The 16485-nt window shown below is 60.9% G+C and overlaps 1 protein-coding gene across 1 annotated transcript; it reads right to left on the bottom strand.

Moving 5' to 3' along the window:
• LOC115612462 (phosphatidylinositol 3,4,5-trisphosphate 5-phosphatase 2-like) lies at positions 1-11540 on the bottom strand. The gene is made up of 29 exons (XM_030496713.1): positions 11310-11540; positions 10987-11153; positions 10702-10841; positions 9499-9562; positions 8592-8730; positions 8360-8510; positions 7588-7728; positions 7329-7455; positions 6899-6985; positions 6548-6655; positions 6343-6457; positions 6054-6160; positions 5732-5834; positions 5115-5311; positions 4670-4787; positions 4470-4566; positions 4160-4298; positions 3952-4051; positions 3544-3632; positions 3242-3323; positions 3050-3139; positions 2849-2965; positions 2675-2763; positions 2416-2503; positions 2151-2306; positions 1914-1995; positions 1298-1835; positions 895-1013; positions 1-678 (listed from the first exon to the last, which is right to left on the bottom strand). Exons 3-29 carry the CDS (start codon positions 10836-10838, stop codon positions 546-548), a joined length of 3513 nt encoding a protein of 1170 aa, XP_030352573.1. The 5' UTR covers positions 10839-10841; positions 10987-11153; positions 11310-11540; the 3' UTR covers positions 1-545.
• Positions 11541-16485: the final 4945 nt, after the last annotated feature.

Here is a 16485-nt window from a genome sequence, read left to right as displayed (position 1 = left end):
CCCCAGCATCCCTGAGACTTTATTCTGGATAGGAATAGCGAGGGGCATCTTGTAAGGAAATGACGCCGCAGCCTTAGGAGCAGCTGCTGTAAAAGTCATCTGGGAATGCTGTCTGACCAGTGCTGAGCCTGGGGAGGAGGGATGAGGCCAAAGGCACGAGAGTGTGTGGAGCTGGGCTGGCCACAGATGCCCCTGTGCCCTTGCAGGCTGCCTGAAAAGGCTGAGCCTGGAGGTCCAAAGTGGTCCCTACGTCCCAAGTGGCCTCAACATCTCCCATGTCCCCCATGCCTCCTTGCTGGTGGGGCTCAGCATGGTCCTTCTACCACTTTGGGGAGGGAGTATGGAAACAGGCAGTGAGACCTGGAAAGTGTCTGTCCCAGTGGCTGTAGGAGCTTCTTCAGACTTCCAACTGAGTCACTTGCTGGTGAGGCCAATCATGTTGGGAGCATGGCCTTAGGTCCAGCCCTGGGTGTTGCCTGCCCAGTCCTCCTCGGCAGCTCTGCCAGAGGAGAGCGCACACGGGTGCTGGGGTAGGGATGGATGCTCTAGGTGCTGGGTCTGAGGTTGGGTCTCTGCGGCAGGCTCACCACCGTGCCATCACCGAGCTTGCCATGGATGAGCTGGGGATGGGTCGGGCTGAGCAGCCCAGCCTCTGGCAGGTCCCGATCTCTGGCATCCCTGTGAGGGGGAGCAAGTGCTGGGGAAGCCACCGAGAGGGAGCAGGAAGCCCATACAGCCCTGAGGCATCCATCATGGACTTGATATGCTCCTGCTCCTGTCCTGCCACATTCCCACCTCTCCTCCCCACCAGGGCATAGGCTCTGCAAGGGACTCTGGGGCCACAGGAGCTGGTCTGCACAGTGCCCCCTTTCCGTGCTCCACGGTCTGGGGTACCTGAAGATCTCCTGGTGGTCCCAGCCATGCTCTTGCAGCCTTTCCTTGTCCTGCTGCAAGCTGACGTGGCCCAGGCACCCACCGATGCTGTGGAACCACTCATCCCTGTTGCAAGGCCACTGGGAAAAGAAGAGCAGGGACACATGCCAGCAGTGTCATACCAGGACCACGAAGTCCCCACCTTCATGTCCTCATTCCAGGTCAATGAGGCATATTGCTGTTCCTCCACCTTCCACTATCCCACTGCCTGTGACATGGTGGCTCCATCCGGTAGAACACTGCCATGGGGATGGGACCTTGCATTTGCTGGTGACTCCATGGCCCAAAGCAGGTTCCCTCCCCTCCCTGAGCTCCCCAAGCCCTTCAGCTGAGCTCCAGAGCCCCGTATGGACCACAGTGGTACCTCTCTGGAGTGGCTGTGCTGGCGAGCACCCGGCGGGCACCTCAACACCTCCCGGCAGGGCCGTGGGGGTGGCTCCAGGGCGCTGTGGGTCTGGTGCAGCAGGGTCTTGGGGTGCAGCAGAGTCTTCTGGCTGTCCCCTCTGCGCTCAGTGGATGCCCAGTCCATCCGGCTCAGGCAGGAGGCCATGTGCAGTGCTGTCAGTGAGCAGTCACCCAGCCCCGGTGTGTCCCTCACCAGCACAGCTGATTTGGGTCTCTTCTGCTGGCCCACACCAAGGGGGCTGAGCAGGCACCCACGGGACAGACCCCCTGGCACACGGTGGGGCTGGCGGCCCCACTGCTGCTCCTCCAAGGGCAAAGGGACCCGCGCTCCAAGGGGGCTCTGGTGCCGCGGGCCCCTGGCAGGGCTCTCTGCCTGCTTGGTGTGGGCTTCACCACTGCCAGGGGTCAGCACCCATGTGTTGGGGACCCCCTCAAAGATGAAGTAGGCTGGGTTGGTGTAGCCAGCGGCTGGCTCCGGGAGACTGCGGGGCCGGCTCCTGCAAAGCGCAGCGGGAGAGGGCTCAGCACCACCCCACAACCAGGGCTTGTGGTGGGGCTGAGCCCGGCTGTGGTACCTGAGGGGCTGCCGGGGTGGCTTGGGGCACGTCGAGGTGTCTGCTGCTGGCTCAGCATGCTCCTCCTCAAAGCTGATCCACTCTGCAAAAGCACTGAAGTCCGGCCTCTCCCCACCAGGCACTGCACCAGGCCATGGCTGGGGTCCAGGAGGGCAGCCTGGGCATGGGCAGCTCTGGGGCGCACTGTGCCCCCATGCCCAGGGTGAGAAGAGGGGACTGGTGTGTGGCCACCCTTACCATAGAGCCTCTCACGGGTGCTGTATGTGTCCTTGGGGACCCGGACCTTCATCCAGCCACGTATAGAGCCCGTCTCCTCACCACGGTGGAAGAGGAAGGTCTCAAACTGCTGGGCCATGCTGCCGATCATTGACCTCATTGCGATGCAGCACTCACCTGCAGGCACAGCACAGAGCAGGGTAAGTTCCAGGGTCCCTTCTGCCAAGCTCCAGCTGCAAAACCACAGCCAGAAGGCTGTTCCTCCATGCCACTATCCCGCACGTACCATAGGACTCACAGCTCTCCACACCCTTGATGCTGAGGAGGAGGTGCTGGTCCACCAGGTACTCCAAGTCCGGCAGGATGGGGTTCAGCTGCATGCAGAGAGACGAGTGCTCAGGGGGGCTGCTGCAAGGTACGGTGGTACAGGGCTGCCTCTGTCCTGGCGGGGATGGTGACAGCCCCCAGCACCCCTTGGGGGTCAGGGTATGGAGCCAGCAGGAGGGATGGGGAAGAAGAGGGAGGAGGATGCTCAAGGGCTGTACCACGGGCAGATGCTTTGCGGACCAGCCCAGCCTGAGGAAGCCGGGGCTGTCACAGCTCTGGAAGGTGTTCTCCCCACTCCGCTGGGCCTCTGCGGGGGAGAGTGGGGGGCACAACTCCAGCCAGGGCCGGTTCACCCCTGTGGCACACCCCAGCACCCCGCAGGGCCACCTCACCCTCCAGGCAGTAGGAGTGGAACTCGATGTAGCACTTGCTGCGGCTGGTGGTTTTCACGATCACCTCAATGCTCTCCCACTCGATGCAGGCCAGGGGCTCAGGGCTGGACCCAGGCGCTGCAGGCAGGTAACAGCAGGTCAGCCCATGGCCAAGGCTCACCCCAAACGGGGCACGGGGGGTGACAGACCCCAAGCCCTTACCCTTCTTGGGCACAAACTGCGAGGTCACTCCCACCTCAAAGGTGGCGAAGACGGGTGAGTGGTCACTGGTCACGATGTCATCGGTGCAGCCTGGATGGTGGCAGGAAGCAACTGGGTGATGGTCCCCAAGCCCCAGGGTCCCAGGCAGCACTGGCCACCCTGGGCTCCCCCCAGCCCCGGGGTCTCACTAACCATAGGAGTTACAGACCACATGGGTCTCCGGGTGTGACTTCCACAGGATGCGGTCACACCACGAGGGGACATTGATCCTCATCTAAGGACAGGAAAGCAGCCAGCTTCAGTGTTCCCTCGGGTGCCACCCAGTACCCCAAAAAGTGAGCTCCCTCCCACCCAGGCCCCCTCTGGAGAGGGAACAGGCTGGCGGAGGTGTGGGCATGAACATCACCATGCAGCTCCCCCCCAGCACCATCTGAGCTGGCCGTCCCCATCCCACAGCGATGTCCTGCAGCTCGGCACAGGCTCTGGGAACTCACCCCTGTGGGCTTGAACTTCTGCCACATGTAGGTGTCCCGGGAGCCCCGCTCATACCGGTAGGTGGGGGGGAAGGAGATGTCACCCTCACCTGGGAACCAAGAGACAGAGGTGGCATAAGGGCCAGCACCACTGCAACCAGCCTGGGACAGGCCCCACAGGGTGTCACGGTCCCCATCCTGGGCTCACACCAATGACTGACACCCCTGGCCACCTCTGACTGTCCCTGTGCTTGCACACTCTTGGGATGCAGAGCCCAGAGACGTGCCCTGGGGGGGGCTTGCACATCCCCAGCCTTTCAGCACAGGGCTATGCCAGGACAGGGAACCACCGTGTGTTGGAGGTGGCACAGGAGAGGTCTGCAGGGACTCTGGATGCCGCTATCTCGGTGCCCGTGTCCCCACACTCACTGAACCGCAGGAACACCTTGTTCTTCTCCCGCTCCAGGTTGAGCTGGTCGACAGCCAGGAGAGCTTCAAACTCCCTCTTGGTTATATGTGCAAGGATGTCCTGTGCCGGGGAGGAAGGCATGGTGAGCCCCAGCTCCTCCCACCCCTGCGGCTGCACCAGCACTGCCACCAGCGTGCCACTGTGCCGCTGCAGTGCCCAGGGTCCCACCTGCACGTCCATGACCAGGCGGTAGTTGAGGTCCCCGAACCAGAAGAGGTGGGTGAAGCGCAGGGTGAGATCGAAGCCCCCCAACCGCTTGTCGCCCAGGACCAGGGAATGCAGGATGTCACTGTAGTTCTGGTTACGCCTGCGGGGGGGACAGCAGCACCGTGTGAGCCACGCCATTGACACCTCATCCTCACCCTGCCCCTGCATGGGGGGGACAGGGACATCCTCACAGCCCCTCAGGGCTCCCCTAGCGCCCTGAGACACCTGCCTGCTGTGGGGCAGCCCCATCCCGAGCCCCTCCATCAATCACCTGTGGGTCTTCTCACTGCCAGAGGCCAGGTGGCAGTTGACGAAGCCAAAGGAGGTGCCATTGAAGAGGAAGGAGACACCCACAGCTCCCTTGTTCCCTGCAGGGATGTGCTGGGCAGTGAGCTCTGGGGCATCTCAGGCATCCTGGGATGGCCCTCAGGCTGCCCACTCACTCTGGGGCACCCCACATCCCATCCCTACCCAGTGTGTTGGCAATCCCTGTTTTCACGCTGGAGGTGTGGATATGGCTGATGCGCCGCTCATGCTCGGGCTTCACCAGCACCACAATCTTGATGCTCCAGAGGCATTGCAGGGCAACCTGCGGGGAGGAACAGGGGGTGAGTCTGTCTGCTCCCCCCGTACCACCCCACAGCCAAGCATGCTGGCAGTGGAGAAACAGCAAGGTCAGTCAACCCATCCCTGAAAGGTGGCTCCTGGGGGAGGGCACATAGAGTCTGTGGGGCATAGGGGATTCCCTGGGCTGAATTTGGGGTGGAAAAGGACCCTGGATTTGGGGGTAGAAGCCCTGGGGTGATGGCTGCTGGTAACCAGTGCCCCAAGACTGCCTGGGGATGTCTTTAGCCTGCTCAGCACCAGGTGCCTCCCCAGGCACAGCCGGAGGGGTCAGGGCTGCACCCGCTGTTACCACTCGGTAGTCGATGGCCGTCAGGGTCTTGAGAGATGCGCGGAGGAACTCGACCCACTCACGGTCACCCAGGGAGTTCTCCTGGGTGCCAATAACGTAGATGTCATGGGGGATGCTGGCAGTGGTCTCATCCTGCGTGCGCCCCAAGCCCCTCGAGGTCAGCCAGGAGGCGAGAGAGCGGGGTGGTGGCGTGCTGCCTGTGGGCAGGGGACAGCGGGTCACCAGGGAGGGATGGACAGCATGCCAGGCTCATCGAGCTTGTCCCCAACCCCAGACCCTATGCATCTCCAGGAGCTTCCAGGACAGGAAGCCTCATACCCTATGGTTCACCTGTGCTCATCTGAGACTGATGGTGGGATTTACTGCTACCACCCAAAACCCTCCCAGTATCCCAGCTCCTTCGTTTCTCTGACAGCCACTGGGTGAGTGGATCACAACAGGACAGACAAACCCAAAAGCAGCCAGTCTTCTCCAGCCTCCTCCTCCCACGTAGGACCAGCTCGGACCTCAGATTTGCTGGGGCAGGTCCCTGCAGCCCTCAACCCCCAAAACCCACCCAGGCTCACAATGAGCCATGACAGCCTCCCAGGACAATGTGACCTTATCCTACCCCTTACCCATGTTCCACGTCCCAACATACACTGAGATAAGGTCAGGCTCATCCAGGTTGGAGTGCTGGATCCTCATCAGCTGCAGCAGCTGGCAAAAGGCCTCTCGCTTCTGTGGGACGACACAAGTGTCTCAGGGTCCCAAAGAGGAGCTGGGAGCCACAGCACCCCCAGAAGGTGCTGGTGGTGGGATCAGGGGGACATCACCCCCAGACGCAGGAGCTGGTTTGCAGGGGTGGTCTCAGCCCTGAGACCATTAATTTGCTGCGCTGGTACATAACATCTCTGTATTCCCCCAGGACACCCAGGGAGTGAAGCTGGTGCCGCTTACCCGTGCACTGGGGAAGATGAAGTCTCTGCTCAGGCTCTTCTGTGGCTCCCGGTCATACACCAGCCTCACCTTGCTCTGCACGCTCTGGTATTTGATCAGCTGCAGGACTGAATGCTGGGTGTGAGGGGGTCAACAGTGGCCGCCAGCCTCCCACCGTGGGAGCGGCAGGTAGTGTGGGATGGGGGCTTGGGATGAGACCAGGTCTGCAGCCCATCACCCTGGCATCAGGCCTGTGCCAGGGAATCCTATAGCCCAATCCTCACCCAGTGGTGGGTCAGCTACTCCTTACTTTTGTCCTGCGGGATGGTCTCCTCTGGGGACCCGCTGCCCCGCTTGGTGATGGTCACTGTGCCCGACTCCACGTCCACTGTCAGGGCTGCCCGCTGCGACTTGCCCACCTTCACCTGCAGGCAGGGACATGGATCCCGGGTTCACCCCAGGCCTGCCCAGCCTGGGCAGCAATGCTGGGGCCCCTCCGCATCCACCACCGTCACCTCAAAGCTCTGCGGAGCCAGTGGCTTGGCGGCTGGCGGAGGGGTTGCTGCCACATTGGGTAGTGCCAGGTTGTGCCTTGACACTGTCTCCTGCAGTGACTTCAGCACCTGCCGAGAGATGGATACTGGTCAGGGGGCACTGGGCACTCTGGCACCCTGAGGCTGTGCAACTGCTGACAGCTTGCTTTGCCAGAGGGTTTGGTTTAGGTGAGGGGTTCACTGGAGCAGAGTGAGGTTCCCCAGCCTGTGGCACCATCAGAGCTGGGCAATGGCTGCCATTAACAGCAGCCATGCCTCCCCCTGCACCCAGTCATGCTTCCCGGGCCCAGCATGGCAGGATGGGGCAGACACCTTCTTCTCCAGCGAAGAGAGGAGATGGTTGACAGTAGATATCTTGTTGAGGAGCAGCTCAAGGTCTGGATCGCTGGTCAGGAGACCCTGAGGGGAAGGATGGACATTTCTGGAGCAGCGCAGTGGCACTGGACTGCTGGATTCCTCCTCGTGGGTTTGGGCTGCACCCTGAGACATGGGGTCTGGCAGGGGAAGCAGCTTCCTCTACCGCTGTGTCCTGGACTGGGTGCAGGAATGAATCCCTGCTTGTCCCCAGGCCACAGAGAACCAGGTCCCTTCTGCTGGCTGCAGGGACCCCGGCACACACAGCACCCAAGGACTGCCAGCAGTGCTGCGGGGTGTGGAGCACCTTGGGGTGCCGACAGGCACCGAAACCACCCCCACCACCTCCCCAGTGACCAGCTGCACGCAGCCATACATGAGGACGCACCTGCAGGTGGCCAGGGGCTGTGGTGGCCACGGAGGGGGTCACCTCCCTGGCTGGGCTGCGAGGGGGCACGGTGGGGTCGAACACCCTGGCCAGTGTCTCCAGACCCGCCAGAGTGAAGTCGATCTCACTGCAGAGGAGAGGGGAGGAGTGGGTGAGAGATGGCACAGACATCTCCCGAGCCTGGGTGGTGATGTCCAGCCACCACTAAGGGGACGGGGACACGGTGGGTGTCCCCAGGGGGTGTCCCTGGAGCACTCACCTGTGCAGTGCACGGCAGGCAGTGACGAGTGCGGTGCTGAGGTGGCGCAGCTGCGGGTGCCCGTGGCGCAGCGCCTCCAGGTCCAGCTGCACGTGGTGGTTCAGGTACTCGGCCATGAAGCCCATGAAGTCGCTGGCTGGGCTGCAAGGGAATGTGGGCGTCTTAGAAACACAGAAAGGTTTGGGTTGGAAAGGACCTTAAGATCAGCTAGTTCCAACCTCCCTGCCATGGGCAGGGACACCTCATCCTAGACCATGTTGCCCAAGGCTCTGTCCAACCTGGCCTTGAACACTGCCAGGGATGGAGCATTCACCACTTCCCTGGGCAACCCATTCCAGTGCCTCATCACCCTCACTGTAAAGAACTTCTTCCTTATATCTAATGTAAACTTCTCCTATTTAAGTTTGAACCCGTTACCCCGTGTTCTATCGCTACAGTCCCTAACGAAGAGTCCCTCTCCAGCATCCTTGTAGGCCCCCTTCAGATACTGGAAGGCTGCTATGAGGTCTCCACGCAGCCTTCTCTTCTCCAGGCTGAACAGCCCCAATGTTCTCAGCCTGTCTTCATATGGTAGGTGCTCGAGCCCCCTTATCATCCTCATGGCCCTCCTCTGGACTTGCTCCAACAGCTCCATGTCCTTTTAACGCTGAGGACACCAAAACTGCACACAGTACTCCAAAGTGGGGACATCCCTCCTCCTTTGGAGACATCCCTCTCGGGCCATGCCCACCCTATCACCTCCATCAGCCTGGGGTGTGCAGGGGTGCGTTACCTGCTGTGGACCTGCTCCTGCAGCCTCTGGTGCAGCTGCTGCGAGATGTGGGTCCGGGTGGCGATGGGAGCGCTGAGCCATGAGCCTGCCCCGGCTCCGCCGGCTGGGACCGCGCTCACCGTGTGCCCAGCGCCTCGGCCATCCTCCCCGTCTGCGGGCAGAGCACAGCGGCTCAGCAGGAACCCTCCCTGCCCACAGCCAGCGTGGCCCCATCATCCCCTCCCTGGCTCACCCGAGTCCTCGTCAGCCGCCTGCCCTGCCCGGTGCACGGGGTAGAGCAGGGGTGTCACCAGCCCGTTGTTGGGCTGCTGGTAGGCGCTGATCAGGTCAGGGAGGGTGCGGAAACACTTCGCTTGGATGCCCTGGATGCTCTGGGGAGGTAGAGAAAGGGAAGCACCATCACGTCCCTCCCTCCACTGGCTCCATGTGCTGAGGCAGCGCCTGGCCAGGCACTGGACCAACCTGCTCTGTCAAGTGGGTCTGTCCCCCAGGATGAGCCCATGGTGAGCTGGAAGTGCCAGCAGGATGCCAGCCCCATGGAAAGCTCACCCCAGTCCTTTGCATGGCAGCAGAGCAAGGAGAGGAGCATGGAAACATCTGCCTCATGCAACACATGGGAATGATCCCTAGGACCTCCAGGGCGCTCTTTTTAGGGGGCTAGAAAGGGCAGCTGCAGGGAGCTGTGTGCCAGGTGATACTGTGAAGCGGCACCAAAGAGGGGAAGCAATGCTGAGCTGTCAGGCAGTCAAGACAGACATCATGGGGACAGACATCATGGCGATCAGGCCTGTGTGGCCAGGCTGGGGCAGGAAATAGTGGCAGGAAGGGGACAAGTGTTTTGCTGTGCTGCCCTGGGCACGATGGCGGTAGCCCCACGTGCCAAGGGGTGGCTGCAAAGTGCTCACATCCTGCGGTGCTGGGTGTTGCAGGCAGCTTGTGCAGAAAGCAAACTGCAGTGCTGGCCTGTCGGGGAGGGCAGGCGGACGCCACCTCTTTGGGTGCCGCGAGGAGGCGAGCATCCAGCCCCTTTGCACCTGCATCCTGCCTGTGCCCCCCTGGCAGGCACCCAGGGGCATTAGCCAGGGCAGGGAGGGCACCCCAGTGGCACCCAGGCCCTGGACACCCGCCGCTGCACTCACCTGGACAGAGAGCAGCCCGTCATCATTGGGGAGGATGCGGTAGGTGTGGACGTGCCGCTGGAACCTGGGAGAGAGCAGAGAAGGGTCCCCCATCACGGCCACCACGACCCTGTGGGCATGTGGCAGCACCCAGCCTTGATGCAAACACCCTGTTCCCTCTGCAGAGTGAGGAACTGAGCTCTCATTCGTAAAAGCATCACCCTCAGCTCTGGGTCTATACCGGTTTGCAGGGGGGGATGCACAGTGTTCCCCTTCCTCCAAACAGCACCCTGCCTACACAGGCACGGCCGGGAGCTCAGCTACATCTCCACCAGTGTTCACTGGGGCACCCCATGGCACTGTGTGTCAGTGAGGGTTTTATGGCAGCCCATTTTACGGCAGCCCGTGACTGCCATAGCATGGTCGTACTCACTCTGGGGCCACTGCACATCCCTGCCTGTGCCACCATCCTGTGCGGCACCAGTGCCGGGATGCTGGCGAATGCCGGCTGAGCTCCCGGCGTTCCCCGCGCCCCTCGGCACCATGTGTTTGCAATTTGTCCCACGCACCGGGCCAGGCCAGCAGTAGAGAAGGGGGTGGCATCCCTCCAAACCCGCCAGGCACCGCCCCACGCGCTGCAAACGTGTCGCTCAGCTGCAGGAAGGGTGCAGGCAGCAGGAAGGGGTGCAGGCAGCAAGCACGGGTGCGGGCAGCCCTGACAGCAGTGCTCTCAGGGTGTGGGGATGGCAATGGGCCCGATGTGTGGCAGGGGATGTAACCCTGAAGTCCCGGCATCCGAGATGTTAACAGCAGGCATCACGGTCCAGATGTGCCCATTGGGGGTTGAAGGAAGAAGGGATGTTTTTTTTTGCAAAGGAAGAGCGGTCTGAGTCAGCCTCTCCTGCTCCCACGGCCAGCAGGCAGCCCAAAATGGCTTGGCGTGCCTTGGATTTTGGGTTCTCCCTTCAGCAACGCTGGTGCTGCGCAGGCTGTGGGCCCAGGCTCCTGCCTGCTCACAAGGATGCAGGGTTCTCCACAGGCCTGACATGGGCATCACTCAAAAACCCCTGTGCCACAGGGCTGGCAGCCAGCTCACCCCACCAGCATCCCTGCAGAAGACTTTTTGGCAAGGTTTTGGTGGTGCCAGGAGCAGGAGAGGAATGGAGGGACCCAGCAAGCAGCGAGAGATAGAAGCCACAAGCAGAAGCCAGGCAGGTGACTTACAGGAGGCAAAGGGCGTACGCCCCTGACACCGACTCGCTGTCCCGCACCAGGAAGCAGCCGTCCCGCCCGGCCTTGGCCAGCAGCTCCTCTGCCACCACCCGGCTGATGTCCCGGTGGTACCAGTTTGCTGCCGCCATCCTCTGAAGCAGAGAGACAGTGGCTGCGCTGTGTCCCTGCCCCAGCCCTGCATCTGGGCTCAGCAGCGGCTGCTGGCCATTAGCTAGCCCACAGGGTCAGCTGGGCAAGGCGAAGGTGGGGTGATGTGGGACACCAGTTCCCCAGTACCCAAGCGAGCTGCTGGCTGGAGGTCCCAGCAGGTGATGGGCAGCCACCGAGGTGATGCTCATGGAGATGGGGTACCCTGTGGCCAGGCTGCGTTGCAGGAGCAGGGCTAGGGGGGCAGCTGGTGGAGGCTGGGGGTCCCGACACTCCGCATCATGGGAGGCTCCAGCCTGTAGGTGTACAGCGGCAGAGATCAGAGAATGGATCTTTCCCATGGAGGGGGGGATCACCCCGTGCTGTCACCCCTGCCTCGGTGCTTGGCAAGGACAGGCCATGCTGGTATCCCAGCAGCATGTGGGGACCCAGACCTCACCCAACACACTCACCGTCCCTCACAGGCGCAGTGCAGCTCTTGTGGGGTGCTCTGGGCAGTGAGCCGAGCTTTCAGGGTGCAGCCACGCAGAAGTGGAGCTGTGATGCTGCACCAGCCGCTCGGGGCTTCCTCCCGTGGGGCCACTCTGCCCATCACATGCTGCCGGTGGGGTGGCAGCAGGGGGTCAGCAGCACCCACACCGATGGCCCCAGTCTGTGGCCCCACCGCTGGGCCCACCGCTCGGTGTCCCGTGCCGCTTGCTCGGCACCGCGGCAGCCGCCGCGCTCTTCCTCCTTCTCTGCTCTCACCACTGCCAAGACCAGCCTCCTCGCTCCTCCTCCAGCTCCGGCCCCGCTATGGGGGGAAGCCTGCGGCTGAGCACGGCCGGGTGCAGACAGGAGCAGTCCGGAGTGGGGGCTCAGCCCCCCACTGCTCATCTTACCCTGGGGCAAGGGGCAATGGGGGGCAGAGCCCAGTCCCTCGGGCAGGACCACGAGAGAAGGGACCAGCAGTGGTGTGGGACAACAGCAAGCCCCTAAAGTGTGTTTGGGGTGGTGGGCAGGCAGGCAGGCAGCCTGCGGGCAGCAACCAAGCTGCCCACATTGGGGCTGAGCTTTGCTGCTCGCTGCTGGCTGCGTGGAGACAGAGATGCTGCAGGCATCGTGTGGCCAAGCGAGCCAGGCGCCCACGATGGCACTCATGTCACGCTGTCTGTGCATGCCTTGCCTGCAGGCAGAAGGGAAGTGGGGTTTGGGGGCTCCTGGGAAGGTATCAGGAAGGAGGAAGGCTTTTCCCGGCAGGACAGTGCTGCAACCAGCACCAGGATTCCCTGTAGCTCCTGGGTACAGACCCAGAGGTTTTGCTCCTTGTGGCAAGGAGCGAGTGAGCCACGCGCATGTGACCGGCTTGAGCTGCGCTAGGGTGATTAGCGCCAGTTAATTACAGATGAGTAGCACCGTCTGCTGCCAGAGTGCTCAGGATCATGAGGTCTGCTCTGGAGGGAGACAGGACAGTGGGCTCCTGCCAGAGGGGGATGAGGGTGAGGATGGAGTTCCGTGCCAAGCCACGCTCCTGGCTGTCTGCTGCTCTTGGCATCATGAGCCACAAGCCCAATGTAAAGGGACTGTCTCTCGCCACGAGCCCAATGCAAAGGGACTGTCCCTTGCCACCAGCCCACTGGTGCAGACATGCCAAAAGCCCCTGCCAAGGCTTTCTACTGGGCTCCCAGCCTTGAGAGGAACTGGTGACCAGGCCCACTGAGAAGTCAGGCAGTCTCCTTGATTTTGGGCTGGAGGCTCTGGCAGTGGTTGCACCTCTCACCAGTGCCCATGGGGACACACAGCGACGGCAGGCCTGTGCAGAGACAGCAGCAGCAGACCCCTATTCCTGCCAGAGACCCACATCCTGCCAGAGACCCACTCCCACCAGCACCGCTCCCTCCTGTTACTTAACAGAGCAGCAGTAATTCCCCACAGCTGCAGAGGCGCCTGGCTTCGGATTAATGCCGTCTGTGCCGCCTAATCTGGATCGGGGAGGAAGCCCTGGAGCTCTGAGGGGCTTTAAGAAATCAGCGGCATTGGCTGTGTTTATGTAAGGTGGCTGCGGTGAGCGGTGCCAGGGGCTGAGCCGGGACGTTGCCAGGTGCACCGGCGTTCAGGGAGCCCTGCCAGCACTGGGAACACTTGGATATTGGAAGGCAATGTGGGTTCACATTGCCAGTGGCTCTGGCTCCCCCCAGGCTCCCTTCAGGCATTGGAACAGGCTGCCCAGGGCAGTGGTGGAATCACCGTCCCTGGAAGTGTTCACAAACTGTGTAGACGAGGCCCTCAGTGGCATGGGTTAGTGGTGGACTTTGCAGTGCTGGGGTAAAGGTTGGACTTGATGATCTTAAAGGTCTTTTCCAACCTGGTTGATTCTATGATTCTGTGATTCAGAGGGCAGACCCTGCAGGTGAGGGCACCGAAGTGGGAAAGGTGTGGGAAGCCCCACGGCTGTTCCCTGGGGAGGCAGGACACTTCAGGGCACTGGATGCCAGGGATAAACCTGGGCCCCAATGCGCTCTACCAGCCCCACAACCACTGGTGTCCTGCTCCACTGGAAGCAGCTGTTTGAGCTGTGCTTCACACAGCACGTGGACCTGGAGGGATGGGTGGGATGAGGCATATGAGAGGAGCCTTTGGCCATTTATGAAACAGGAAAAACGAAGAAGCCCTCTCTCATTTCCCTATTATTTTTAACATGGTGCTGCATCCCCCAGCTTCCTTCCCCGGTGCTTGGTTCAGAGCACAGTGTGAGGGATGTGGCCTGTCTGTCTCACCACTGCTTTGGGGAGGGGAAATATCTGCCCCACACTTGGGCAAGGAAGGTCTCCCTGGCTCAATCCACCCAGTCAGGATTAAACCGAGCTGAAGCCTGCCATGATGAAATCTGTTCTCCAACCTCACCGTGCTCCACAGCCCCTGTGGCCACAGCCCCTGTGAACAGCACCGGTCTCAGGGGCCTTATTAAGAGCGTGACAAAAGAAGCAGCAAACAGAGAGCTCAGGATTAGGTGCCCGGGGCATGACGCTGGGGGTGGGCACTCCGCTGTCCCCCCGGTGCCCAGGTGAGGCTGCCTCCTCCTCCTCCTCTTCCACCCACCAGCGGGAAGGTCACAGTTCACGTGCCCCCCTGACCTTGGCAGAAATAGCACCCGCTAATCTGCAAACTAAGAAGCTCTCCTGTGTGCAATTAAAGAGACCACAAGTCCCGGTCCCAGCCCCGGGCAACGTGTGCCAACAGCTAAAGCCCTGGGCAGTGAGGCTGGTGGGGCTGGCATGCCCTGGTGGCTCCTGGTGGCTACCGGTGGCCTATAGGGACAGGTATACAGGGGTGCTGCAATTGAGAGGAGTTAGTACCCAGGTGATGAAGGTTGTTAGACTGATGCAGAGTGCAGGTTGCTGGCAGTTCTGGGATGGAGGCAGAGGCAGGAGCAAGGACCTTGGTGCTCAGCTCTGGGGGCTTAGCCAGGACCCAAGTGTGTGCTCAAAGTAAAGGGTCTGGCTGAGCAGGCAAGGGCTCAAGGGATGCTGGAGGTGAGGAAGACGAGAGGGGCCTTGCTGAAGCAGTTTGCAGGCTGCCCTGGGCTGCCCTTGTGGTCTGTGCTCTGTCCCTAGGGCCAGCCCAGGGGCAGCATCCACAAGCATCCTGCAGCCACCTCTGTGGGAGTGGGATCCCCCGTGCTGGCTGTGGCCAAGGAAGGACTGTAGTGAGGAATGTTTCTCTCCTGGCTGGCGTAAGGCAAATCCACTCTGCGCTTTCAAGAGCTTTCTGTTTGCAGCAGCAAACTTTGAATTAATGATGTGCTAATCGGGTCAGGTGAGGACAGCCTGTGGTGTTATGAAATGATGTGGGGCTGAGCAGTTTGCCCAGCGGTGCTGGGGGATGGTGGCAGGTCTGTGTCCCACCACTGAGGGGTGGCTGGCCCTACCTGCTGCTTAGAGGGGAGAACAGCCTGGTGAGGGAGCTGCCACTGCAGCCGTGAGCCTCACGTGTGCCTTTGGCCCATCATCTTGTACAGCAGCATCCCTGTGGGAAGGGTGTCCCACGTGCCCTGCATCACAGTGGGTCACCTCTAGGTGACCAGCCACATGGACACATTGGCCATGCAAGAAGCTGCCTGCACCTCCTGTCCATCTGTTGGCCATCCAGCAAAGTGCATGAGGGAGGAATAAAACTGGGCACATCCCTCTCTGCCATCTCCATCCACCCTTTTGCCCAGGGCTGGCCCAGATCCAGTTGCCACAGAAGCAGCTGTAGAGAGCCCCCATGGAAATCTGCACCCCTGCCCACCAGGAGCAGAGCTTCCACCTCAATTACCATCACCTTGCTCCTAAGCCTGCTTTGCCAATCTCCGTAAGCAGCTTTCTCAGGACTCTGGCAGAAGCTGTATTTATAGCTCACTCTTACTCATGGAGTGTCTCTCTAATTAATAAACTAATAGGATTCTTCCTGAAAGCACCTCTCCCAAGGTACACACACACGCCCCCCTGCATCTCCAGGCAAAGCCAAGCGGGCAAGATCAGGTGCCAGGGGAGGGACCATCAGAGGGATATAAGAAGCTGCAGGCCTGGGAGCAGCCCATAGTGACTGGGTGGCAGCAGGACGTGCTGGGAGAGGAAGAGGAGAGCGTCTGTCTGCCTGTCTGTCCATCCACCTGCCAGGTGAGTGCTGCCTGATGTGCTGCCTGCGCCCTGCCACTGCTTTGGGGCACTGATTCTGCTGTTCTGTCAAACGCTTGGCAGCAGGGACATTGGTGCCAGGCTGGGGCTGGAAGGAGGGCGGTTTGGGGCTGAAGGGAGAAAAGTGTGGCCAAAAGGATTTCAGTGTTGGCTGAGCCAGAGGGCATGGCTGGAGGGGTCGAGTGGCAGCAAGGAGAGCTTAGCAAGGCAGGAGGGGTCTGAGTCCCCTCTCTAGGTCTTGGGAGATGCAGAGGAGGAGTTCAGCCATTCTCTCCTCCATCTTTCACCACTTCATCCCCAATTCCTGGTTCTGGAGAGGGCCAAGCCTGTGGCACTGCTCTGCTGCTCCCACTCCCTTCACACCTTCTCTTGCTGTTGCCCAAGAAACCCTGCAGGTGAGGATGCCCAAGCTTCACATCCTGAAACATGTGATGGCATCGAAGATCCTGTGTTTGGGACTAATCTCTTGTTTTTCCATGGGGAAGAGGATAATCTCCTCCCCCTTATCAACTTCTTCTTTCTCCTCAGCATCCCTGTGGTTGCATAAAGAGGCAACGTGCCCACGTGCTCCAGGGGCTTAGAATCCTGCCTGGGCTTAAGCTCTGCTAATGTCAAGAGCTACCTAACTTTAAGAAGCTGAGTTCATCCCATCTAATATCCTGGTGATCAGCTGGTGATCAGTGTGATGTTTACGGTTTAATTCTGGACATCAGGCTTGAGCAAGCAAAACGCAGGCAGCACCATCGGGCAGGGCTGGGCAGCGTGAAGGCAGACCTGAAAAAGCTGCCCTCCAGGAGCTATCCCTGGCACTGCTAGTCAGGAATGGAGATGGAGGGGCTGTGGGTTGGGGCCGTGCACCCTGAGAATCCCCCTGCCTACAGGGTGCAGGTTAAGGTGCCATCGACTTTCCTGCTTATGGTTTCCTTGCTCATTGGTGAGTGATGGGACAAAACAAGCTGGTTCCTGCTGT

This window comes from Strigops habroptila, chromosome 9 (assembly GCF_004027225.2).
Source record: "Strigops habroptila isolate Jane chromosome 9, bStrHab1.2.pri, whole genome shotgun sequence".
Classification (NCBI taxonomy): Eukaryota; Metazoa; Chordata; class Aves; order Psittaciformes; family Psittacidae; genus Strigops; species Strigops habroptila.
This window is presented reverse-complemented; position numbering and strand designations above follow the sequence as displayed.

Coding starts and splice junctions, on each gene's coding strand:
- LOC115612462 (XM_030496713.1), bottom strand. CDS start 10,838: ATGGCGGCAGCAAACTGGTACCACCGGGACATCAGCCGGGTGGTGGCA. Junction 5,312..5,731: donor TGTTGGGACGTGGAACATGG/GTAAGGGGTAGG, acceptor CCCTGCCCACAG/GCAGCACGCCACCACCCCGC. Junction 4,788..5,114: donor CGGCCATCGACTACCGAGTG/GTAACAGCGGGT, acceptor TCCTCCCCGCAG/GTTGCCCTGCAATGCCTCTG.